Raw genomic sequence first — 27,927 nt, 5'->3', positions numbered from 1 at the left:
TGGCAAAAACCGCTCGTTCTATGAGAAGTTCGTATAATAAAGTTGTAGTGCATTTAATTTTCTTTCATAAGAGCATAGAACAAAGTCTGTGAGACAAATAGTTCACTCACAATATCTGAAAAACAAAAAGAAGGTAGAAATAGATTTTTAAAGAATTGAAACTGAGGGCATATAAAATCATAAAAAGGATAATACTTTTTCATTTGCAGGATAGGTAATTAACAAAATTACAAAGATAATTAAATTTGCAACAATTTAAGCCTAACCGCAGCTCTCTAAACCTTATAACAACTAAGCTGTGGCCTTTCAAAGATAGTCAGTTTTTCCCGAAATTTTCAAATTTTTAGTTTTGCTCCCGTTTGAACCAAAATATTGGCAAAACCGCTCGTTCTATGAGAAGGTCATAAAATAAAGTTGTAGAAAATTTAATTTTGTTAATTACCTATCCTGCAAATGAAAAAGTATTATCCTTTTTATGATTTTATATGCCCTCAGTTTCAATTCTTTAAAAATCTATTTCTACCTTCTTTTTGTTTTTCAGATATTGTGAGTGAACTATTTGTCTCACAGACTTTGTTCTATGCTCTAATGAAAGAAAATTAAATGCACTACAACTTTATTATACGACTTTCTCATAGAACGAGCGGTTTTTGCCAATATTTTGGTTCAAACGGGAGCAAAACTAAAAATTTGAAATTTTCGGGAAAAACTGACTATCTTTGAAAGGCCACAGCTTAGTTGTTATAAGGTTTAGAGAGCTGCGGTTTGGCTTAAATTGTTGCAAATTTAATTAGCTTTGTAATTTTTTTAATTACCTATACTGCAAATGAAAAAGTATTATCCTTTTTATGATTTTATATGCCCTCAGTTTCAATTCTTTAAAAATCTATTTCTACCTTCGATGTATTATCTGAAGTAGAGATAAAAATTATCCTGTGCTAGTCTAAAATCGAAACTGCATTTAATGTTGAGAAACAGTGAAAAGGACAAAAAAATATCAAAATTTAGTCACTTTACAGTGAATAATAAAACGTCTACTTTTAAGATTAATTTTTCTACATTAAAAAGATAGGTACCACTAGGCAATAACCGAAAGGATTTGTACTGAAATAATTTATAACGAATCAATTATAGTATTTCTACTTCTTTATTGCATTAATATTAATAAGTAATTCGACTAATAGTGCTATTCATGTAAATGTTATTAAAAACAGGAGCTATAATCGATCAAGCACTTCCTACATAATACTTAAAATAATTAAATAAAAAAAGCAAAACGAAACGCATAAAAATAAATTAAGATCGTGACCCCGTTTACCAAATTAGTTCGAACTGTAAATTTCAGTTTCTAATTTAAGAAAAATATAAATAAATGCATAGTTTAACATTAAATAATGAGAACAAAAACATTTGGAAGTTTAAAATTTAAATTACTATCATACGTAAAGATAACATATTACGGATATTATATTCATTGTAACATTCAGGAGATTTTTTAACGCCCTATATTTGCGATATTGTAATAACAGTATAATATATATTAATTTATGGATTAAGCGTGATAATTAATAAGATAATCTATTTAAAACAATTATAATACTGAATATTTAAAATAAACTAATAAAATATGTTGCTTAATTAATCTCACAACACAAAACCTTATAACCAATTATTAAGAAAAATACATCCATACAAAATTTTAGTTACAGTTAAAGTAATCGATAAATCAACAGAACTAATTCTCAATGTACCAATTTAACTTGTTTGATACGATTAGTATCGTTAAAGTTTTCAGGTCACAATCTAGTTCAAAAAAATACCTAGATTGTAATTTACTTTACCTATTGTATCGGCGAATCCATATATATGTACATATATCATATACATGTCGCAGGCAAATTGTATTATATCGCTGTTTACAAACGCTCGGCATTTTGTAATATGCTGATGATTTAGTTTTTCCAAACGTCCACAAAAGACGGTTTCGAGCTCAGGGCCCCACCTACGATCTAACCCACCCCCTTGTCCAAACCATAAACTTCAAACTTGTGATTACGAATTCTCGACATATTACTAAATGCCTATTACAATTTTCCTGCGACATACCTATAAATGGATTCACCGATTTCTCACAATTTACAATATTCAATAGAACACACAGTCCATTAGAAACTATGCAATATCGTAAAAAATAATTGAAGACACGTGAAAACATCGTGAGTAAAGTCTACGTCAATCAATTAACACATTTTACTTCTATTGGCCTATGACTGTATCAATAATATAATATGAAAAATGTTGAAACAATAAAGATATGAATTATGATGTATGTTAAACTGTGGTTCCCTCCACCTAAACCTCCGCTAAGCTTTAACTTTAACAACGTTATTTACAACTAGCTGCTCCGCGCGGTTTCACCCCCGTGGCTCCACTCCTGTTGCCCGTAGCGTGATGAAATATAGCCTATAACCTTCCTCGATAATCTAACACCTAAAGAATTTTCAAATCGGACCAGTAGTTTCCGAGATTAGTGCGTTCAAACAAACAAACAAACAAACAAACTCTTCAGCTTTATAATATTAGTATAGATTTAACATGGTAGACATTGTTATTACGATGTTTGTGTTCAGTATAACTCATACTGAGTTTTAACAAATAAAGACTACAAAGTACTAGTTAGACATTAAAATATTCTGCACTTAAATTTCTAAATATAAAAATCTCCATACTTACTTTCCATTTTTCTGCATTTTGTGAATAATTTATCCCACCAAAAACATTTTCATGTAAAATGTTGCCAAGACGAGCCCATATGACTCGCACTGTCAAAAAGTTATCAGATCTGATGTAGAGCCAAGCTTCTAACACTACACGCCCTAACTCTACAAGGCCTAACTTCACAAACTCTACACCTTAGTCAAAATATGTGGCTTGGCCATTTCGCTACATTCACATCGGCGTAAGGTGAAAAATTAATTCACTGTTCATTACTTTTGTGTTATACAATAGTTCTTGTAGTAACGAACGGCCAAGCCACATATTTTGACTAAGGTGTAGAGTTTGTGAAGTTAGGCCTTGTAGAGTTAGGGCGTGTAGTGTTAGAAGCTTGGCTCTACATCAGATCTGATAACTTTTTGACAGTGCGAGTCATATGGGCTCGTCTTGGCAACATTTTACATGAAAATGTTTTTGGTGGGATTTCATTTCTTTTTGTAGGTTGTTTGTAACAATTTTTTTTTAACAAGGAGTACCTATACATATATATATCTAGGGGAACCAAGTTTTAGATTATTAGATTAGACCTCTAGCGTCATCAAAATTTAATTTAAAATTACAGGTCTCATACAAACTCCCATCCCCTAGTTTAAGGGGTTGGGGGATGAAAGTTACAAGTTTTATAATTTTTTTGTTGTTTGTGTGCTAATACTAGCTTACATACAAAATTTCAGCTTTCTAGGACATTAGGAAATACCTTAATAATTTTGATGATCATCAGTGAGTCAGTGACGAAATTAGCGTTTTTTAGATATAAATAAAATCTGAAGTATAAAAGCTAATGTAATTAAAACTTAATATGTTCAATAAGTCCGCTATTGACAATATATCCCTAAAATTTTGTTGATCTAGCACAATCCAAACCCAAGTTATGAGGGTTCAAAAAAACGTCGAAGCGCTTCGAGAAAAGGTAGGTAGTGCCCGTGCGCCTCGCTTGGCTCGTCTTGGCGGGGGCACTACTGTGCCCCCAGATACTTTACATTATAAAAAGTATTTTAGCTAAGTAAAAATAATTATTTCTATCAAAAACCGTATTCGCCTTCCAATTGTCAGTTTGAAGTGTTCCACCGCAAAAATCGAGAACGTGTGGAATGACACTAAAAGACTCATCAATTTCGAAATAGTACAGTTTTAGGAAACTGATAGTACACTATTGACTAAAGCATAGAACAAACTAAAGAGTGTATTAGAGCTGATCATATAGATCTCTACGTTTTTAACCGACTTAAAAAAAGGAGGAGGTTCTCAGTTCGATTTTTTTTTTTGGGTTTATTACCTCAGTACTTTCGACTGGATGAACCGATTTCCTTTTGGTTACTTATATTTAAATTTTGTCCAGTTCTGACCTTTTAACGACTGGTTTAAGTTTATTGTAAAGAAATTTAATCAGGAATGCAATAAATCGTCTCGCATTCCATTCCAAGTTACCCAGTGTTATCTAATTGTATTATGAGCTATGTCAGTAATTCAATCTGGCCACGTAATCAAACAGGCCCAAGAGAACTTTGCATAACTCTATTTTCTTCATACTTTAAATTGAATATGCAGATACTTTCATATGTACCTACAATTGAATTTGAATTAAAGGGCAATTGAAGAATTAAAAGGAAAATTGTTAAAAGGGTAGGTGAGTGTGAAAAAATGCTTCTAAATCTTTGAACACAAGCTACGTGTTCTTGTCATGTATGTACTACAGTGTATACAAATTAAATTTTTGAAGCTTGAATGATTGTAAATACCTAATACTTCTTATTCAGCAGGATAAGGGTAGGAAACAAAATTTGTAAATGATTACTGATAATTTAGATTTTATATGATTCATTTTCAATACCCAGTCAATGCATTGCCGCATAGCTAGAAAAATAACAAGCAAATAATAGACACTTGATAAAAATCCTCCTTTTATTAATTCAGTATCCGTAGCCCAAAATTGCAACACGATAAATATTCTAGATCGACTCAGATTGCATGAAATTGTCGAAATGTAGAATCGTGCATCCGAGATTTGGTTCAATTTCGTCGTGAGTTTCATTACTTATGCAATTGGAATGGTTAAATTGGATTGTGTGTAAAATTGATGCTTGTTTGACAGACTGTTGTATCTTCACTGTCTTGTTTGCCACGGTTGTTTAAAAAGTGCTAAATATACTTCAGCATGTACATTGAGGATGTTTCTTTTTAACACGCTTTTATTTAGTTGTTAGAGCCTAGGGGATGTTGTAGATTTTGATTTACTGACTTTATAGAATGTTTCGATACCTATTTCTAAACCTAGATAAAGTGATGAAAATCTCTCAGATGAGAGATGATTATAGTTACAATGCGTAAAAGTTACAATAACATACAATAAAGCCTACAAAAGATAAACAATGCTCAAAAGTGATTTGGTTCTCATCGATTATAATTTTATATGGATTGCAAAAGACAAAGACGAAAATAGCGATGAAATCGAACGTGGGATCAATTTACCCGTTGCACTATCCGTGTGACGTCATTAGACATGCGGTTTTTGCTAAGAACGAGCCTATGCTGTACGTATTCACATATTGATTAGATTTTTGAAATAAGGAAAAGTCGCGTTCCTCAGAAGGTTGGATTCATTTATATGAAGATGAAGATTAAGAGATGGAAATTTGTCAATTGCTTAAATTTTAAAAGAATTATTTTTATTAGAAACAAATAGCAAGATGATTCGAAGGTTTAAGATTAATCAGACTGTTCGCAATTTGATGTAAGTATTCCAAGAATTCATACCAGAATTGGTTAGATTTAAACATTTACCCATTCAGCTAGAATTTCAACGTGCATGATAATAAATTATCCTACCACTATTTCCAGACATATACTATGAACTATCTTAATCAACAAAACCCTAGCATTTACATCTCAATAGATATAATATATTGGCTCAACAGAAACCTGTTTTGTGAAATGCGACTCCACCAGTTGCAGACAATTGAAACAGACGTCTAGTGAGGTAGAGTGTAGGTATATTGAATTACTGTAGCGAGTGTTGAACGGACTTATACAATTTTGGGCCCTCGATTTTGATATTTTTACGCTGCACATTCTTAAAGTCACCTTTTTCAAAGGTCGCAGAATTCACATTACAATTAATTCACGTTAATAGTCGTACACATTTCAATTTTTTCGTTGTTTGAAGAACTTCTTAATATTTGAAGGTAAGTATACTTGAAAACTTATTTTTGTTAAACATGCAATTAGCTTTGTGTGATACAGTAGATATCTATACACAAATTGTGTAAAAGATGATCCTTATAAACGTAATCAGCATTGTCAATTAATACATGATTTACCATTACCGAAGGTCATTAATTTCATAGTCAATGCAATTCCAACTATTCATAACGTTTAAGAATATAGCCAGGTGTAAGATAAAGTCAAACCACAAACAATTTGACGCTTATTATAGCGCAGTTGAACATTGGTCTTCAAAGGTCCAATTTACTCTACAAATAATTTAGATAAGTACCTTAATGTGAGAAGCTATTAAAGTTAGAGAAAAGGTTTTTCTCATTACATAAAGAAAAGCCATATTTTCTATTCTTAAAGTAAAAACAATAATCATCAACTGACAACAATTACTTAGAAACCAAAGCGTGCTTGCGTGCGCGGACAAATGATTTAAGATATGTACAAACATGGCGACTCTAATGACTTACAAACTGTTTGTTTCCTTGCATTCACGCAAACAAGAGACAAGTTAGGGTTGATACGTAAATGGAGAGTTCAGGTGCGCCCACGCCGCGGCCGGCGAGTGCTACAGTTCGCAGAGGGAGGGAGGGCACTGCGCAACTCCGCGAGTTAGCCCTGCGCCGCGATAGCGAACGGACGTGTTGCCTCCGCTCGAACAGTGAAAGTGCTAAACAAAATACAACAATACGAACAACTCGCTCGAAAGTCGTCAGTGTCTTAAATCCCTTTTTAAAACCTGCCGGCAATGTCATGTCGTTAACAGCGAGAGTGATATTTACATGAATGAGTGCGTTTAACTCAGTTTGTTTTTCATGCTCACTTTCTATAACAAATGTACGCTTTTATTATTATACTGCTTATTTCGTCACGGCTCAGTTCGGTCCATTAAAGTTACTGTGTGTTGCTTCATCTTTTATCTTCGACCGGCGTTCTCAAAATGTACTTGACTTACAAATAACTAAATGATTTGCAACATGTTTCGCATACGCGAAGCTTACGAAAGACCAATAACAAACTTTTAGATAAGGCATTTGTTTAATAGCTTCAAAACCGGTAAAACAGCTTCGTTAATTTAATGATGATCATTTGGACATACATTAAAATGTCCAATATTTCAAGTTCCTGGTCTGTAAATGACATAATCTGAAATGTTATGTTGAAGTTACTTACATTGCGATCTTTAGTTGTAAAATTTGTCTGCAAAACACAAATATAAATAATTCACGTTTCCGCAATAGACCTGCTAACGTAAATGCTGATAAATGCATATGTATGTGGGCAAATATGTAAATCAGGTCAGGAGTTATACAAGATTGCGTGTGGCGGAAGCCAAACCTTCGTCTCAGCCTATACTAGCCGGAACCAAAAACCAAATTAAATTCATGATTGCTCACGATTGAATTACCATTTAAGAGACTGAGATGTTTAACATTCCATTTGTGATTTTACCTTATTTACTATGCCATGTTAGATGTGGCCAGAAGTATGAAGTATTCAGAACCTCAATTTAACCGTTGCAGTTAGGAAATTGCAAAGTTTTAATTAATCCAAAAACGCAGTATTAAGAACTTGATATTTATTCCAGGGAACCTCTCATATTGTGAAAAATTTCCCAAAAATGGTTCCAATTTTTTGCTACATAATAAATTCAATTTCAAACCATGTATCAAAATCCGAATAACAATCTTAAAAGCTTTCGAGACACCGTCCATGAATCATTTACAGATTTCCAGACGTGGAAATCAAGAATATCCTGTTTTAGATAAATGAGTAATTGATTGAAATTTCGCGGAACAACTGCAGCTATTGTGTCGCAACTCGAAATGCTCTGATTGCAACGCCATCGCCATATACAAACACAGGTTTCTATTGAATTGTGTAACGGTTCTAGATAAACTCTGCTACAGAGCTTATTGGCCATGTAATTGCAAAGAAGACTCGTATTTACATAACCCAGATCTATTGTGATTGGTAGCCCTTTGCTTGTCTTTTGAAATTCTAATAGTTAGGACAATTACGAGTAGTTAAGCTTAATCGGACTATTTATCCTGAAGGTTATTGCGTTTTCAAGTAGTGTTAGGGAAGATACCAATCATAGTATTCCTATTATTTTTTTACTATGGTAAATAAGTACCATGTGTCTTAAACTGGCTTTCAATCCAGAAACACGAGTAATACGAGCAATAAATTATGAAAGGACCGGGCATAATTGAAAAAATCTTTAAATGTATCGCCAAAATGACTGAACGTTTACCATTTACACAGCATTGAAATCAAGAAAAAATGAGATCTCAATACCGATAGTACTGGTTGACCCTGAGCCGGTGACCGTTTCGTTTTCCTCGATCGTGTATACATTTGTATATAATAAATGAAATTAAAAGTATACAACTTACGGATTAACTTTGAACTCTTTGACTGTCTGAATCATTCTGAATTGATTTTGGGAACAAATGTTCTAGAATCTAGGATCATTGATTTTTGATGAAGCAGCTTTAATACATCTTAAAAATATAATCAATCCTTTGTTAGCATTTGTATATGATTACATATTAGGTTTATTCCTTTTTTTATTCCAAAAAAATATTTCTTACTTTTGCCAAAAGCTATGAAAACAAACTGAGATCAAATACACTAGACTGTTCTTAAACTAAAGGTAACACTGACGCCTTTCAGAACTCTATCAAGTGATAAGCGATTACAGTGATGTGATGATCATTTTAAACAGTGATGATGTGAAAATGGTGCAAAATGGTGGCAGAGAGGCCTCCAGTGAACGGCGGAGTCGGTCCGCCGAGGCCAAGAACTTTCCGAAGGAATTGTGGCGATCAAGGTGCTTTAGACTTCTGATAATCGTGGTCATATTTGGACAGTGATGACGCGATACCGCCTTCATGATTCAGACTTGTGACATAATAATTTGGATGCTCTGATGGAGTTTCTCTTTTTATAAAAATAAATATTTAGTTAATATCAAAAATATTAAAATATTGTTTAAATAGTAGTTCTAATTTTTTCCATGATAAAAATTTGACTAGCTTGTACAGCATCATTTTTTATCTCAATATGTAGTCATTATAATATTGCCATTCTTGTATTTATTATTTTTTATTGAATCGCATATGATCCATTTATTATTTTTTACAACATACGAATTAAGTACCTAGTCTTTTCTGTACCACCGTTCTTCTGTTTAAGACAAAGAATATAATATGAGTAACTCTTGAGGCATTCAAATTAAAGGTCATGGCAAAAGATCGAAGTCTAAAGCACCCTTGTTTTTAGTGTCCGTGTGTTCGCCGACGAAAGTGTACATAGATACAAATGCAAAAAGCCCGTATTATAGTCGAAACGATGAACAAAGACGAGTGCTAAAGGATTCGGATGCAGTGAAATTTATAGATGTTCTGCAGCAAACCTGGTGGTTGGATGTCAGAACTATCCTTCGAGATGGAGAGTTTGAGACACAAGACCTGGTTGCGTTTGTTGGTACGTTGGTTTTGACGACATCATATTTTTTTATCATTGTATTGACCTCCTCTGATATATTATAAGACCTTTTATGTTATAGCCAGCTACAGCAGCAATACACACATAAACATGTTAAAAAAGCAAACGAAAAAAGGCCTTAAACGCACATTTCAATAACTATTAATGCATGATGACCTTAAAGTTTAAAGTAATGTAAGCCACATTATTCGCGGTAGTAGTGTAAGCTGTATTGCTGCAAATTACAACGTCGATAGAAATGTTATAATCCTATACGCATTTCCATAAAACCAGATTGTTCTCACGGAAATCAATCAAGTCATACATGTTGTACCCAGTAGGGTATTTAGTATTTACGCATCTTGCAGCCTTGTAAATGGGAAATTGTTGAGTGAAATCAATTACGTAATGACTTGCGTATAACTATTATTGTTTTCTCATAAATAATTATCATTAAGCCTGAGTTTAAACGCATTGTTCGTTCGATGTTAATCTTGGTTATGCATTTGATATTACTTCATTCAACTTTCGAATGAACGAAGTATTTTGTGCTCTTTTTCGCATATCTAATAAGGTAACAAATCATAATTTGTTATTAGTAGTAGTAGTAGTAGTTATTGTGTTACGAAATGTACCTAGACCATTTCTTTTGCGCATATATATTTTGAGGATAAGGAAACTAAATATTTATTATTTACTAGCGGTCTGCCCCGGCTTCGCCCGTGGTACATATTTACGTTTTCTCTACATAAGAACCATCCTCGTACTTCAAGGAATATAATAAAAAAGGAATTATCGAAATCGGTTCAGCCGTTCTCGAGTTATGCGCTTACCAACACATTTTGCGATTCATTTTTATATATAAGAAGATTATAATTTTAAAACTTCCTAATAATCATAGAACACTCTTATTTTGTAATATTAATTGCCACATCCTACAAGATTCCTCACTGTAATAATCCCAAAACAACGCAATGTTTGTTTGTTGTTTGCTAATTACAAATTCACAATAGCTATTGAAGCTGAATTGTTTGTAAACATCTCCTCAAATTTCAACAATGAATTAAAGATTATCAGTCATTCTGTACATTGAAGAGGTTCATACATAATTGTGTTTGTGATCAAACGTGCACTGTGTTTGTGTTTATTTCAATGCATCCTGGGATTGTTAGAAAAGCTATGCTTGTTCGCAGATGTAAGTGTTTGTGACAATTTTTATAACATCGTGGTAAATATTCAGTGCTTTTGAAATTAAGGCTGTCATAATTATTAAATCCATTATTGTCTTAAATCGCAGTATTGAGAGTTTCATATAATCGGTCCTCTTATAAGAACTGCAACTGGCATGCTTTTTCCTTTATTGGATTCATTCCGTCACCTTTTTTTACGAATTCGCCTATAAAAAAAAAACTATCCACCATTCTTCCACGTTTTATAGAGCGTTTCGTTTCTCTTATTCAATTTAATTTAAAAAAAGCTCAACCCAGAAAAATAATTTTGTTGAGGTAATATTAATATTTGTGACTTTGTTAAATGCAATAATATGGCCAATTAAATATACCGCCATTATTTGATTGCCAATTATTGTATCATCAATTCGAACAGTATCATAATAATCCTCATATATTCAATCCATGTACAATTTGTCAAAGAAAACTATAAAAGATTGGCCATCATTTCACATGCATGTATTCATGTGGTCACCTTGTTTTTGGCACTCATCATGATGAATCAACATTTATGTTTGTTTGTCACAAATGCGGTCAAGATTAACGCATAATCACGATCACCATTATGGATGGAATGTTGTATATCATTGTTTATATTTTATTTTTTATTTTACAAGCTATTACAAGATTAAATACTCTGGTTATAATGTACATTTAATGATCATATGACGGGAAAAGGATGCAAGAATGTGTGGAAAGGAAACAGAAGGCTGTGTTTTTTCTTATAAAATAAAATTGGTCTCTGGCCTCTGCAACAGATGTGATGCATCTGCTGCAATATAAATACCTATGTACTGGGAAATAGAAACGTCTCAGTTAAGCTATATATTATACGTTATTTGAAACTAAATTATAAGCCCACGAAGCAAAGGGGTTCGTCGCCTTATACTTTATCTGCACTATCTGTATATTTTCTTGCCTTTATTATTAAAAAAATCGTCCATTACATGAAATATGTGAGGTATTCACGCAAGATTATCCTTGTATAAGATTAAACTTAAAAAATATTAATATACTACCTAGACAAGACGACTAGTCGAAGCGTTGCACTGATGACTTAGGTCTTAGGCAATAATTTTATATTACAATACAAACTGTCATTACTACATACACTATACCGTTACATTTTGTGCAACATACATTTTAAAATAAATAGCAGGTGGTGAATATACACTTACGTAATGACGGATACACTTGCCTTGACATTTTTACGCGCCACCGCGCCGGTCTGGGGTTCGAGAAAGTGCAGACGTGCACACGAAAGTGACGCTTAGCAACATGTATTTAGAGGTGATTGTCGTATAAAGAATATAGCCTATAAATTATTAATGATCACCCGTCTAATCTCTAATCAATTGCATAAAAATGATTGTGGTACATTGGCTTCTGCAGTTTTCTTTGTCTAGCATTTTCTACGGAGAGGGAAAGTGTCCTCACGTTGAACGTTAGGTAAAAACTGAGTGAGATGATTTTTATAAATACCAATAACAATGTAAATTGTAACTAGAGCCACAAATTACTAGAAATTAGTTTATACTAGCTTACCGCCCGCGGCTTCGCCCGCTTTGACTAAAACCTAATAAATTATATACTAAAACCTTCCTCTTGAATCACTCTATCTATTAAAAAAAACCTCATCAAAATCCGTTGCGTAGTTTGAAAGATTTAAGCATACAGGGACATAGGGACAGAGAAAGTGACTTTGTTTTATACTATGTAGTGATAAAGTAATTGCGTAAAAATAATAGAGAGATTTAATTTATTGATACAATATTTAGCCCTTATATCGCCTGCTTTCTTTCGACTAGACTAAGAAATGATTAATTCATATTTTGTTATGTACACTATACTTGAATCTTTTTTCTTGATAAAAATATATTTCCAAAATTCAATCATACTTTAGAACTAAAATCAAATTTAACTTTCCAGACTGCGACACGAGCGACTCCGGGCACCTCTACGAGTCGCTCGAACCGGCGACACCGCCAAGACCAGCTAGGCCTTCGCCCCCCGCGCCCCCCGCACACCCTGGAAACACACCACCCGCCCTGATCGACGATGATTTCGACTCGTTTGACAGTGATACTGATGATGATGGGGTAAGGTATTTTTTGTTTGTATGTTAAGGAATTCTTTAGCTATAGTTAGTGAATAAAATAATAATAAGTTAACATTGAGCAAATGCCTATTACTTTCGATAGGAATGAATCTTTGATATCTGATAAATAGTCTTAAAATACTGGTATTAAACCAAATAAGCATTTCTTCCATATTAATTTCGTATAATTCTGTTAAGTGACTGTTACAATTAAGTATAACAAAGTAAAAAATAACGTAAAGAAATAACAGAGGTCTGAATTGCTCTGAAAAGCTCCCTTTTCTTTATTTTAGTACAAAACTTTTACACAATTTGCAAATGCCTTAAATATTTTGAAGCAAATGAATCTTAGTATGTATCATAATTAATGTATTAAGAATTGGAAGTAAATTATAATTTATTGTAGTAATTATTATTAGAAATTTAACAAATTAAAGACGCAACTTCTTCATTGCATTCGAGCTAATTTTCCGAACATTTTATAGGAGCTAATAGTCACCGTTAAAACAACAAAAATACTTTTATTACACACACAATCCACCCATACTTTACAACAAAAAGTATTATTCTGGACATAAAATAATCACTTACTCAACAACAAAAAAAGGCATATTTACTAATATTTTTTATTCTATTTTTAGAGTGTGCAACCCCAATCCCCGCCAGCATTACCAGCTTCAAGGCTTCCCACACCACCTGCAGGAGGGCAATACACATTAACAAAAATTGCAAGCGCAGCGCAAAAGAAAATGAGGCAGATCAAAAGAAACCTCACAAAACGATATTCAGGTGAGAATAAAATCTATTTTATAAAAATTATTCTCTGTTTCCCTTGGTCACGGCATTGTTGTCCGGGAAAGGATCATATGAGAGAAAAATAAAAAAAATCGTAAAGGATTAAAAAAAGAAAACAATATTTACGCATTTGACAGTTCGTGAAGATAGAGATATATAGGATTTGCTAGTAAAAAATATATAAAAAAGAGATTTCCGATACCGGGAATCGAACCCGAGCCTCCTGGGTGAGAGCCAGGTATCCTAGCCACTAGACCATATCGGATGTTGAGAGATGTGGCGAAAATAAATAGTATATTGTGTGGTTACATTATTCTACTATTTTGTTGAAAATTCTGAAGTAAAAAGTATTTTCCGATACCGGGAATCGAACCCGAGCCTCCTGGGTGAGAGCCAGGTATCCTAGCCACTAGACCATATCGGATGTTGGGAGATGAGATGAAAATCAACAGTAGATTTTTTTTTAAACCTCATATTATTTAAAAAAGGGATATAAATCTATGTAAGTACTTATCGTTTGAGATTGTAAAGAGGAAAATAAATAGCGGGCTCATCACCATGCAAGAATTTCATTACTTACATTTTTATTTAAGTAACTATGTTACAATTAACATTTGTTTTTTTTACTACTAACTTTAAATTTAACCATGTGACGTCACATAACTCTTGAAATTACATTTAGTTCTCCTCTGTAAACTTTTTATATATATATTCCTAATCTATTAGGTTAACTCGGTAGAACATTTTCCGCGTTAGCTATTCACACTATATTTATACATTTCAAAAACTACAAAATGATATCTTCTTGTTCACAGTAGCAATGGACGCGAAGACGTTCACAAAATCGAACCAGAACTCCACATATGACGTACCCAAGAAACAGACGAAGACAAAATCGCCCGTATACGAGAACTACCAAAAGCCTGAAATCCAACACCTCTACAGTAACATCAATTTCGATAAACATAAGACTGAAAATCCTCTAGCAAAGATTACTGGGACGTTCAAGGAGGAGTTAAAAACTGTTATGGATAAAAAGGATAGATCTGAAAAGCGTTTAAGTTCAGAAGTACCGCCTCCACTGCCTGAGAAATTGCAGGAAAAGCCAACAACACCTACGGAAGTGAAGAAAGATAGTGGGACATTGTCAAGAAAAGCTTATTTTTCGTTCAAATCTCGGTTTAGACGCGCCACGTCTATGGCTGTGGATATTAATGATGTCCCAAGTGCGCTGAAAATTACCAATTCGACCTTTTATTTGACCGATTCTATGGATGGTGACTCGGGATTCAGTAACTGGTAAGCTTTCAGAAGCCTTTACTTTATATGCACGCACTGTGATAGAATTATGTTCTAGAATTTGTGAAATAAAGATGTCAAATTAAATATGCTTGTTGAACAAATTATTTTGTTCTTGACTCTTGAGATAACACACAGGATGTATTATAGACTACAGGCCCATGTTGAAAAAATTATGGGTCATTTGACCCACCACCTGACCTATCTAGAATGATATAAGAGCATAAAATAATAAGATTCAGCACTATGACGTCACTCGTAAGCTGTCCACCTGAGTGCAGGTGAGAATTCGAAAGTTCAGGTAGAGATTTTCTCCCCTTGTCTCCATGATTTTTGTACGGCGTTGCGGAATAATGGCTTAAAAGCAGTATAGAAATAGTATGACACAGATGCCGTACAAAAATGGTGGTCCACAAAGTCGGAATTTATTTTTATTTTTCGACAGTTGCCGGGGTAAATTTGGTCATTTGATTTTGTACGGCATCTGTGTCATACTATTTCTATACTACTTTTAATCAATTATTCCGCAACGCCGTACAAAAATCTTGGAGACAAGGGGAGAAAATCCCTACCTGAACCTTCGAATTCTCATCTGCACTCAGGTGGACAGCTTACAAGTGTCGTCATAGTGCTGAATCTTATTATTTTATGCTCTTATATCGTTCTAGATAGGTCACGTGGTGGGTCAAATGACCCATAATTTTTTCAACACGGGCCTGTAGTCTATTATATATGATACTGATATAATATATTTAAATTCGAAATTCAATTTTGTAGGCAATTCCGCCGTCAAATTAACGCCGTTTTCTCCTATATTGTAGTTTGATGGATCGAAATGAAAACTAAGATAATGATATAACGTCGTCCTTCGTACTTACATACTATCTTTGTTTCTTTTTTATTTAACTACATCTTGGCAAAAGTCCAGAATTGTATTTATAAACTTATTAAGGCATGAATCAAAACTGGACATGCCAGCGCCATCTAGTATTGGAGAATATAATTGTTAAATGAACAGTAACATTTTCGACGTCATACAAAGTACATAATGAATGAATGGATGAAATACGCTTTATTGTACACACACAGTAATAAATTTGTTACATAGTTAAGATAGCTTATAATGGAGATACATAGTATATTAGTATATTACATGATGTATAGTTTATGTTTTACATCACTACTTGAATACTGAAAATACTATATTTTTTCGCCTTCCAAACATTACAAAAATTTGATAACTAAACCACAATTATCGTCCAGCAGCGACAGTGCGAACACCGAAGCCCCTACACGAGGTACGCGCCTTCGCCCCGGCTGGGCGGAGTCCTCCCCGTGCCTGGCGCTCGAGCGGCCGACCCTCCCGCCGCCGCCGCCCCCACAGCACACTGACCTTAGCGCTGTCAACGAAGGTCAGACGTCAACTGGTTGTTAGAACTGGGGAAGGAGAATTCGAAATTTGATTTTGACGTGACAACGTCTTATAATTCGATAGAGCCGGCTGCACCCACGAAAAAACATGACTCATGCGGCGTTACCTCGCTCTGAGGCGTTCCATGTAAGGCTTGAAGTGCGAGCGAGAGCGCGAAACGAACGACAAAGAAGCACAATCGGACGTTGTCACGTTCAACTATCGTCAGTAAACCGACTTTACAGACAACCAATTTTTTTTTCTTTTTTGGTTTTCTATTATGCCAGGATTAGTATTTGTTGAACTGGTTGAAATAAAACGCTACGGTTAATGGGGAATTTGTTTGTTTTTTTTTTTTAATTGGGTGTAAGTGCTGGTTGGTTGTAGAATGATTTTGAGTAGGTAGCGATGGGGATTGCGATTTAGAATGTAAATTTTAAATTTGATATTTCATTTTTATGGTTTTTTATGATATTCTGGTTGGTTGTAGAATATACACCAGTCAGATATGCGATTTGGATTTATGATAATCAAAATTTTAATTTTGCATAGAGTTTAGGAAAATTGTAAATTACCTAGTTATTTTATGGAATGATGAGTTGACGTTGACGATTGACGATGAAGTTGAAATTCTAAATTATTGAGATATTAGAAATTAGTAAATTATGTAGGTTTAGGAATTGTAAATATTATTTATCTGAATTAAATAGCAGTATAGGGTTTTGGTAACTTTTAATTCTAGAAATAATATTTTGGGTAAAATAAATAAAACTTATATTTTCTGGATTATTTGACACAACACATATTAGTTTTGACATAAAAAAATGTTATAATATTGGTCTTATTTACTAAATACTAAATAGTCTTACAGACTACATACAGTTGACGTCTTTGAGCCATTTTAATGGTTTTAAATATAATTGGAGGACATATCGAAGACAGCGCTAAACAAAGGTCAGACCCCTGGCTCACTGGATATTTATATAAACTTAAAAAAAAAACTAATATAGCTAAAATGGGGAAATTAAATAATTATGGAGCAAGTATGGAGTCTCTTGTCGGTACTTGTCCATAGATACTGCTTTCCGAATCGTTGGTAAATGTTAAAATGTTATGACGATTCAAAAGTGCTCCTAGAAGAAGTCTAATTGAATAAATAAATTTTTGAGTTTGAATTTGTAGTAGATAATTATATTCAACTATATTATAGGGACCAATTTTGTGCATCTACAAGTAATAATAAGATCATTAGCAAGTACACAATAATTTATTTTATGTATCTGATGAATCATTAGGATCTAAGAATTATCCATCTCTTCCACGTTAAACTCATAATTAAATAAATAATATTTAAAATAAATTGTCATATAATATTAAAATAAATTTTTAAGCAAATAACAATGTTTTAATGGACTTACCTACAAGGAAAGACGTGGACAGATAAATATAATTGTCGTTATGTTAAAAATGTTTTATGTTCATGTTTACCTCTATAATAAACACGTGTATTGTGACGAAGTATATTCTTGAAGTTTCTACCTGTTTAATAATGCTTTTGTTTTATATGTGCAACCTCATAGGAAGCAAGTTTGATTCCATTATTTGTTCAGAAAAAAATAGTATTTATAAAATAATAACTGAAAAGTCAAAAGTAAATACCCTATTTTTACCTGAATGAGGCAAAAGGAACACAGTTAACTTGAGATTCAAATTCAAGTTAGGTATCTAATATAATTAATACTTTAAAGGGTAGGTATCAATGAAAATCATAAACAATTGCACGCCTCATAAGCGAAGCGTTGAGGTGGGTACTACTGTCGCTTCGCGCAAAACATCTGATTTTTCAAACTTAAAATGTCTTTATGTATCATACATTGCACTTGTAAGATAATACATACACACACATATTAAGAAAAAACACTATTTTTAACGTTCATGATATTTTTGATGTCATTTTTGTTATTTAAACTAGTTAAAAAACAGTTTAAAAAAGTTCTGTCTTGGACGTCCGTGTGTCTGTATGTGCGGATCCTTTTTCTTGTTAACACGATAGCGACCGAAATACTTTACTAATCGAATCTTTTTTTTTCTCTTACGCTTGAGTATGCTCAGGAATAGAACCCTTTCATTTTTCAGGGTCTGATTCGATGTGGTTTAATTGTTATTAAATAAACAAAAAAAAACTCGGCTGTTTTTTTTTTTTTTTTTTTGAAGTGAATTTTTATATTTTTATTGAAATTGATTCCAGAAGATTACTGGGAACTTTAAAAATTCATTTTGTTACTTTTATTAGTAGGTACGATCCTTATAGTATTTTAGTGTATTCAACCAACTTAAAAAAGTGTGACTATTTTACAACAATTTGAATATGAATTGTATTATTGTATACAATATCGAAGCTTTTTAAGAAATGTATAAAATACTTTTTTAAGAATTATTATCATACATAATATTATGTTACCGGCAATATATTAAAACCGGCATTGTATGCAATTCTTAGTAAATGTATGTTATTCCGAGAAACAGTCGGAATGAAATAAATTAAATTCGTCACATTACCTACTTATATCTTTAAATCTGAACTTTTCCTAAGTAGCAAACACATTTGCAAATGTGGGTGGTTTTTGGGGTAGCTATTAACCAATATGAGGTCAAAACTAAAATCCAAGATGGCGCCGACGAAAATTTGAAATCTTTTCGTCATGGGTGTCATTTTCATGGTTTTTGGGGTAGCTATTAACGAATATGAGGTCAAAACTATAATCCAAGATGGCGCTGATGAAAATTTGACTTTTTTTCGTGATGGGTGTCATTTTCATGGTTTTTGGGGTAGCTATTAACGAATATGAGGTCAAAACTAAAATCCAAGATGGCGCCGACAAAAAATTTACATCTTTTCGTCATGGGTGTCATTTTCATGGTTTTTGGGGTAGCTATTAAACAATATGAGGTCAAAATTAAAATTCAAGATGGCGCCGACGAAAATTTTACACATTTTCGTCATGGGTGTCATTTTCATGGTTATTGGGGTAGCTATTAACCAATATGAGGTCAAAACTAAAATCCAAGATGGCGCCGACGAAAATTTTACATATTTTCGTCATGGGTGTCATTTTCATGGTTATTGGGGTATCTATTAACCAATATGAGGTCAAAACTAAAATTCAATATGGCGCCGACGAAAATTTTACATCTTTTTTCTCTTACGCTTGAGTATGCTCAGGAATAGAACCCTTTCATTTTTCAGGGTCTGATTCGATGTGGTTTAATTGTTATTAAATAAACAAAAATAATAATTAATAAATAATTATTAAAAAAAAATTATGAGGCGTGCACTTTTGGATTTTCCAAACTATTTTTAACTGCAGTCGATTTTTTTTTTCAACAAAGGGTTATTATGAATCTGGTCAAGTATTAAATTAATTAAGAATTAAATTAATTAAATAAATTAATTAAGTTTATATGAACTATCCAATGAGCAGGGGATGGTTATGGTTACACGGCACCGCTGTCATGCTGTATGTTTTGCACTGTCTCTATTATCTATTATTTATTTATGTCGCAGTACAATAGATTATTTAACGATGTAACACAGTTACTTTGTTATGGCTTAAGCCAAAGACTCAAGAACCTTATATGATGCTGAGTCTGGAAAGACCAAGGTCTATAAATGCAAGCTGTTTTATAACACTAATCTTACGACAATTGTTTCTGAAAATATTTAATACCAGTTCCTACTTATTTCATTTAGTAGATCCACGAAATAAAGTATAAAAGATTCGACAATAATTGTGTTGTCTCTAACGCAATGATAAAAACATAATTTTGTTGTTAAATTGTTTTATTTTTCTTTTTTTTTAATAGTGTACAAGCCCAGCTGATAAAGATAAAATATTAAATACCTAAGTACTTAACAAAAAATATGTTTTTTTAACGTCTTTGAGGATTTTTTCCACAAAACGCTGGATTCGGGTTTTATACCTCATATCTCCTGTAAAACCTTCTATTTTACTGCGACGCAATAACATTTCACACACACATATTTTCTTTCGATATAATACAAATTAATATTTAAGATCACATGCATGCTACATATTGACTAAATTATGTAATCAAAATCACAGTAGGTATTTTTTATATTTATTTTTTATTAGATTTTTGTTCTTTATTCAATTTAACGACCGAAATATTAAAATATAAAGAATAAGAGACCAATGAAAAATTATATTTATTTAATAAAATTTTCTTCGAGATAATTGCAGTGCAGAGATCAAGAATTGTAATAAACAAAGAGAATGATTGCAACGATTTTCCTTAGACTGAAATTACGTATAGCGCCAGTGACTCTCAAAGTATTTTGGTTTTCATACTTTTGGTATTAAAAACCAATAAGTGTAATATAGTCATATTCTATGAAATTCAACATCAGGCGTTTAAAAAAACAAATATAATAGACAATAGAACCTCCAACGGTATACAATAATTTATACTACTTCAATGTCTCTTACAAAATATTTTTTTATTACTTTTTAAACATAAATTTTACATTGTTTATGATTTTAACCTCGTTTATAAATTGCACTGTAACTCTTCAGGTTATATCGGTAGATAATCTCCCATAATTGTCGTAAACAAAGCAACAATGTTTTCGTTCCAATTCCCACATTGAGAACCGCTGGCTCGTTGCATCAGACAAACGTGGGTGACAGACCAAAGGCGTAGTTACATCAGTTGTCCTTCCACTTTTATACTCTGTGCACGTTCGAATTTCAAACGGTGCTTTAAATTGTTTATAGTATTTTTTTGTTTGAATTTTGTTACTGGCGGCAAATATGTTTTATTTTTAATATAGTTTTTTTTTTAGTTTTATTATGTGCCAGTGTTGTGAGAAGTGATGTTAGAATTGTAATGTTTAAAAAAAATAGCATCGATGGTGATGGGCCGTGAGTGACGTTTTCTAAAGCATGTAATTTGCATGTTTTATTATCTGTGCACTATATGAGAATGCGACACATAATGTCCTTTGTGTTGGTACATTGAGCGCTGACTATATTTAATTTTTTACACATAGTCATTTCGTCCTTACATATCTTGAAAAGACATTGTGGGAGGTAAAAAATGACGTTTTGTTACATTGTATAATTTGTGATTGAACGACCTTCGTTGTATCTGACTAAATATGATCCGATTTTTTGTGTTATTTGCAAACTTTTTAGGACAATGCTGTTTTTGTTACTTAATTAGATATCATGAAATACATTGTCTTGTAACAAATATAATTAATTGCGATGAACTCATCGTACAAATAATTAGTAGACATATAATTTGACAGATGTTATCTATTCAATTACATTGGTCTTATCGTGTTTACTAACAAACCTTTGCACATCATAAAGTCAGCTCTTTATGTACTATTTTGACATATATATTTTGTTAAAATTTTCTAAATAGAATAAGTTGTGGTCAATTTTTTTTTTAATTTTGGCAATTTTTTATGTTACCACAATTTATTTTTTTACGCTGTAATTCAGTGAGTGAGACTGTATTATTATTTTTTTTTAATATGTTTTTTTTAAGTATATTTTATCAACTATGGCTAATAAATGTTAAAATCCAGGTTTTGAAACATTGTAAAGAACTGTTGAACTGTATTTCTAGATCTCAATACGCAATCTAGGGCAAACCAATAATCCAATAAGTTTCGCTCACTGTTTTCATCTTGTAGGTACCTATTATCACTGTTAACAGAATACGAAAAGTAGCGAAACTGCCTACAAAACGCACGAAACTCACAAGACGACAAGACTTATAATCGGTCGTCGGCTGTTGTGTGAATGTTTCGAACGTTTCATAGGAAGTTTCGCTACTGTTTGTATTCTGTATACTGTGCTACTGTCTTGATATTATAAGTAGAAAGGTGTAGATAGACTAAAATGTGGCTTATATTAGCCAGAATTGACTTCTGTTGCCCGCTCTCGTTAATTGAAACATGCTTCTTACTTGGAAGTCGGATCGTATGTGCACTAGTGTGCCGTTTTGGACGATCAAATGTGCTAGTAACCTATCTACACCTTTTTACTTATAATACTATAATTGTCTACTATTTAATAATTTTATATATTTATGTAACAGAACTGAAACGGCTCTTGCCGACGCTATCAAGGAAGGAGAAGACGCCGCGAACACGAACCTCGTGGTACGCGGAGTGCGGCGCTGATACTGCGTCAGCGCAGACTTCCAACTCTTCGTGGTATGTTCTAGAATGTTTAATTTGTTCTGTTTTAAATTAGCACATACTGTCTATACAGTCTACCTCGTAGATTCTATAATGTACGTGGTAGAAGAGAGCTTTGGTGCGACTATATGGCACTGACTTTATAGAGTGAAAGAGATCTTTGTGTGAATTAGGTCAAGTTGTGATGGGGGTAGATAGCTTTGTTGCAAATAGAGACAATGTAGTCACCTTATTACACAACTGCCAAAAAGCTGTTTACGGTACTCTTTCAAAGGTTGGCTATATAAATAATTATATAGCCAACCTTTGAAACAGAACCGTAGTACACAGTAGCTAGATACCTATTAGATTTGGTATAGCTGGTAGATTGAACCAACTGAACATCTGTTTCAGTTTTGAAATAACGGGTAAAGTTAGAATCCTCATTACTTATACCAATAGCATTAATTTCCTGTAAATCTAACAAGGCTACAAACTAATACTCTTCTTCGTCGTAATTCAAAAATAAATTTGTTGCTAATCCACACTGCATATCCTAAACTATGGTAACTATAATCACGATAATCCAATCAAAATTAAATCCTTATACAGAATAATAACTAAATCTCCAATTCTTGCTCTTATATTAATTTGTTACTAACCCACACCGTATATCCCTGATACATTATGGTAACTATAATCAGGATAATCCAATCAAAATTAAATCCCTATATAGAATATAAAGTCTCCAATTCTTGCTCTTTATAATAGTTAAGTTCACGTGGAGTGATTGCGATGACGTCGCGGTGACTCACCAGCCAGTTTGCTCCACCGTTATTGGCACAGGTTATAAGAGCACGCGGTTCGATTTTTATGAAAATGGACTTAAATAAATTCAGTCTTTGTTATACTAATACCTGTGACCTTTTGGATGTTCTAAATTTCTGAGAGCAAATGTTCTAGCGTGATAGTAATTTCCAAATGATGACCTTGACTCATGACCCACATAGTAAGCAAAAAAAGAACCGCTCGCATATTTGTCTTCTCACTCGCACTTCTTGCAATTACTATTTATTACGATGCCACAACGTTTATTAAAGGAACCGTATAGATAAATACCTATATTTTGCTCTAACAATAAATTGCTCGTCGCTTCTAAAATCGCTCGTGCAAACCGCGACCGCTTATTCTTTGCAACTCAATAATCGTTTATAAGTATATAGTATATCAGCAATACCGGTCATCGGTGTTACGAATCCTCAGTCATGTTTTTCTCTCGCCACCAAACAAAACATTAACGGAAACGGTTCGTTAATAAACCGTTAAATTTTAAATACTCTGTGCTTTTTTTTTGCTGTCTCTTTCGTAACGTATCTGTGGTGCGATTCGGGATTTTAAAAAGTTTTAAAAATGGAATTGCGATAATTTTGGTATGTTCTTATTTTTATCTCATTTTTTTTTAATTAAATTTGATTTATATTTTTTTAACATAAATACACAATAGAAATAACTTATAAATTATAATAAACCAGAGAATTAAAATGTCCTTAAAAAATGGCTCTTGCATTCGTAGTAATAAATAAAAAATTAACATATTAAGAGCCTAATGGATTTTTTAATTAATTCATTCATTCATCAATGTAACTATTATACAATGCAAGAAATAATTCTTTTTATATTAACTTTTATTTTAAGATTTGGGTCGCTTAAGCTCGTTTTCTATACAAATGCATATAATTATGTCGAGTGCTTTGTGGAATGGAAGTGAAATGCTGTGAAAGCTTTTACCGAACAAACTTATTATTATACAAAGAAGAAATCTTTATAACTATTGGCACAGCTATTGGTTCGATTTGCTTGGTTGTATGTAATTGCAAAAGTCAGTAGGTACTTTTATAAAGTAGGTAATAAATTATATTCTAAACTAGCGGTCCGCCCCGGCTTCGCCCGTGGTACATATTTACGTTTTCTCTACATAAGAACTATCTTCGTACTACAAGTAATATAATAAAAAAAGAATTATCGAAATCGGTTCAGCCGTTCACACGTGATGCCGTGACAACGCGAAACGGTTTTCATTTTTATATATATAGATTGGCTTTTAAAATTAGCCTATTCATCATCATCGTACTTTCTTTTGAAGAACTAATTTACTAACTTAATCCATACTAATATTATAAATGCGAAAGTAACTCTGTCTGTCTGTCTGTTACTCAATCACGCCTAAACTACTGAACCAATTTTCATGAAATATGGTATGGAGATATTTTGATACCCGAGAAAGGACATAGGCTACTTTTTATCCCGGGAAAATGACGCAATCCCAGAAATCCCACGGGAACGGGAACTATGCGGGTTTTTCGCGTTATTGACTGCGCGGGCGAAGCCGCGGGCGGAAACCTAGTTATATATATTGCGATAGATGATAATATATTATGTATCAACAAACATAAGTATACACTTCCTGGATTTAGTCATTAAATAATCTTCACGTCACGTTCTTTCCTGGTGGAAACGAAAGTTTCTCACATATAATTAAAGCTTTTACTCATTTTCCTGTATATAATAGATTTACTATACGTTTCTATCATGGCCTACTAGATGACTATACAGTAGGTATCCCATGTCCTCTTTTGGTGTATAGCAAAAACATATCAGAAATTTTTGGCAAACCCGTAAAGGAAATATCCTTACTTTCCCGAAGGATCTAAATGTTCTGTTTACTACATACCGTTACTTTTTCTTGTTATTATCTACCCATAACCGAACCTAGCACCTCTTGAATTCTGCCCATAAAGGATATCTTTACATGCCCGAAGTACCTTAATGTTCTGTTCACTACAAACCGATTCATTTTCTTGTTATTATCTACCCATAACCGAACCTAGCACCTCTTGAATTCTGCCCGTAAAGGATATCTTTACATGCCCGAAGTACCTAAATGTTCTGTTCACTACATACCGTTACTTTTTCTTGTTATTATCTACCCATAACCGAACCTAGCACCTCTAGAATTCTGCTCACACCTTAGCCACTATGCCAAGAAGGTAGTCCAGCTAGATGGACATTTTTAATTTAAATCCTGCATAAAAACTTTTTCTTTTTGCTGTCATTATTCACACGATCTTACATCGTCGGATAAATGTTCGAAACCTGTTTAAGTGACTGCATTCCTTTTTATATTGGCAACTTCCGAAACGAAACGCAAGCGACTATATTAACGTGATCAGGTTTCAAGTGTTTCTACACTTAATTGCGTTAATTGAGTAGAAATTTCAGATTTATTACAAAATACAGACTGTCGATAAAGAAAGGTGCATCGACCCACATTGAGGTTTATGCAAAAATATTATTTTACTGTATTGTATAACTACAAGTAAAAATTTTAAGCCCCAAAGCAAAAAGAGATGTTAAAAGTGTAACTTGCTATGGGAGTAAGACTAGGTTTGTCCATTTGAATGGATCATTCGCACACACGATTATACGTCAAAGTAAGATGGCATGATTCAATTATCGTGAGCAAAAATGAACCTCTTCTGTAAATTCTGGATAACTAGTCACATTTATACGTGCTACTCCCATTTTAAAGCTATCTACACCTTTTACTTATAATATAATCTATACTAATATGTATTATAAAGCTGAAGAGTTTGTTTGTTTGAATGCGCTTATCTCAGGAAGCTGGTCCGATTTGAAAAATTTCGGTGTTAGATAGCCCATTTATCGAGGAAGGCTATAGGCTATATATCAACTCGCTAAGACCAACAGGAGCGGAGCAATGCGGGTGAAACTGCGGAGCACAGCTACTCATAAGTCTCAATATTCTTAGCTTCTCTATATAAATTATAAACCAATCCCCAGGTATGCAGAAGCGGGTCTGTACCCAGCGGGCAACATATCCTCCTCCTCCGGCGCGTCCTCAGGCTCGCACCCGGCGTCTCCGCTGCCACACTCGCTGTTCACGCACGAACCATTGTACCAGTTCTATAACGCTGCTAAAGTTGAGGTGAGTGGGAAAGGGTTAGGAAGATTTTGGGGTTATATTGTATGTAATTTAGAAAAGGAAGGTGTAGTTTTTAGTTATTTCAGGAATTTTTAAGTAATAATAACAAACAAAAATAAGTAATTTTTCGGTTGTTATTATACTTAAAAATTGATAATTACCTGATTTTTAGGGAATGTCTTTTTTATTTGAATACAGTAGTTTTACAGTAACTGAGCACTATTTGTTAAATTTGAATTTAACCACAAAAAATAACAGATCAATTTGTTTTGGATGTTTCTTCAATTTTAATTTTTCCATTTACAAATACATACGATGACTTACACAAAAAATACGGAACGATATATTTGCTATCATCCTTTTCTTGTTACAAAAAATATTACTAAAATTATACCTAGTATTGCTTCGTGACAAACACACTACGCACGTGGTGATTAACCGCAGAGTATCTTCTGCTGACTCATCTGCCCTTACTATGCTTGTGAATAAGATTTACGTACTTACAAAGAAAACGTGGTAATATTTCAAGCTAAGTAACTAAAATAACTAAATTCTGAAGTGACAAAGTAATAATTTAATGTGGGCTCTCGGAATCTTGTCACAAAATAGGTAAGCATAGATTGAATTTAAATAAAATAAGAAAAAGTTTAATTAATCAATAAAGTAACATCTCTATCTTTTATCCCTATTACTGATCGAAGATATACATTCAATTATAAACAAATACGTCACTTCATTTTTTGTATAAACTTACGTGCAATCCATAACCTTGTAGGTATTGTGGTTTATTTTGTAATAGAATATCTCCAAAACTATGTCAAGTTCACGCTAAAAGATTATCCATTCAACTAAGCTATGTCGAAAGCGCGTTTGCAATCAAATGATATAACAATTAAGGCTTCATTCCTTCGTTAACTAAATTAACCGAATAACATAATTGAGTGTAAACAAAGTTTGAACGTTCAGAGCTAGCCTATTTCATGTATGTACTCGTAGTATGAATAAGAGGCGGCGCCTACGCATAAACAATTTAATCTTAGTTTTCCGCGCTAATTGATTCGCTAATTATGCGTAATTGCACCGACCTTGCCACACGACCTTTGTGTTTTTTGTTCGACCGTTTATAGATAATAGCCCATGTATGAAGGACTTCCGATACTTTCTCACGGTCCCGATGAGGTGTCGTCGGCAATTTGCGTTCCGGTTTTTCCTATAGTTTTTCGCACTAGCAATTATAACTTGGTTATGCGGAATAGGGTAAATTGTGTCAATAATAAATAGATAAAGGACTATGTACTAGTATTTATGTATAAGCGTCACGACTACGCATTACGAAAACCTTTCAGCAAATTTCTGTGTGACCAAATTTCTGTAAACACATTATAATGATCCTTTATT

At 33.1% G+C, this 27,927-nt stretch overlaps 1 protein-coding gene and 2 non-coding genes across 9 annotated transcripts in view; 1 reads left to right on the top strand and 2 right to left on the bottom strand.

Annotated features, from left to right (window-relative positions):
• The window catches only part of Exn (Ephexin), a 96,230-nt gene that overhangs the window by 60,987 nt on the left and 7,316 nt on the right, over positions 1 to 27,927 (top strand). For 3 of the 7 annotated variants that reach the window (XM_090105623.1, XM_090105621.1, XM_090105622.1), the window contains 6 exons: positions 12,639 to 12,808; positions 13,449 to 13,596; positions 14,418 to 14,901; positions 16,165 to 16,313; positions 22,445 to 22,562; positions 26,388 to 26,532. In XM_090105623.1, coding sequence (XP_089961749.1) covers positions 12,639 to 12,808; positions 13,449 to 13,596; positions 14,418 to 14,901; positions 16,165 to 16,313; positions 22,445 to 22,562; positions 26,388 to 26,532 — 1,214 coding nt within the window. The remainder of the gene's footprint in view (positions 1 to 12,638; positions 12,809 to 13,448; positions 13,597 to 14,417; positions 14,902 to 16,164; positions 16,314 to 22,444; positions 22,563 to 26,387; positions 26,533 to 27,927) is intronic. The other 4 variants (XM_090105624.1, XM_090105628.1, XM_090105626.1 and 1 more) reach the window with 4 other exon arrangements.
• TRNAE-CUC (transfer RNA glutamic acid (anticodon CUC)) lies at positions 13,796 to 13,867 on the bottom strand. The gene has a single exon. It is a non-coding gene; the product is annotated as a tRNA-Glu (tRNA).
• Positions 13,955 to 14,026, bottom strand: TRNAE-CUC (transfer RNA glutamic acid (anticodon CUC)). Its single transcript has one exon. It is a non-coding gene; the product is annotated as a tRNA-Glu (tRNA).

The sequence above is a fragment of the Colias eurytheme genome, chromosome 9 (genome assembly GCF_061535395.1).
Source record: "Colias eurytheme isolate Ceu_HAF_F1 chromosome 9, ilColEury1 Martin Lab GWU primary, whole genome shotgun sequence".
In the NCBI taxonomy this organism is placed as follows: domain Eukaryota; kingdom Metazoa; phylum Arthropoda; class Insecta; order Lepidoptera; family Pieridae; genus Colias; species Colias eurytheme.
The sequence above is the reverse complement of the archived record's forward strand: the minus strand, read 5'-3'. Positions and strand labels throughout refer to the sequence as shown.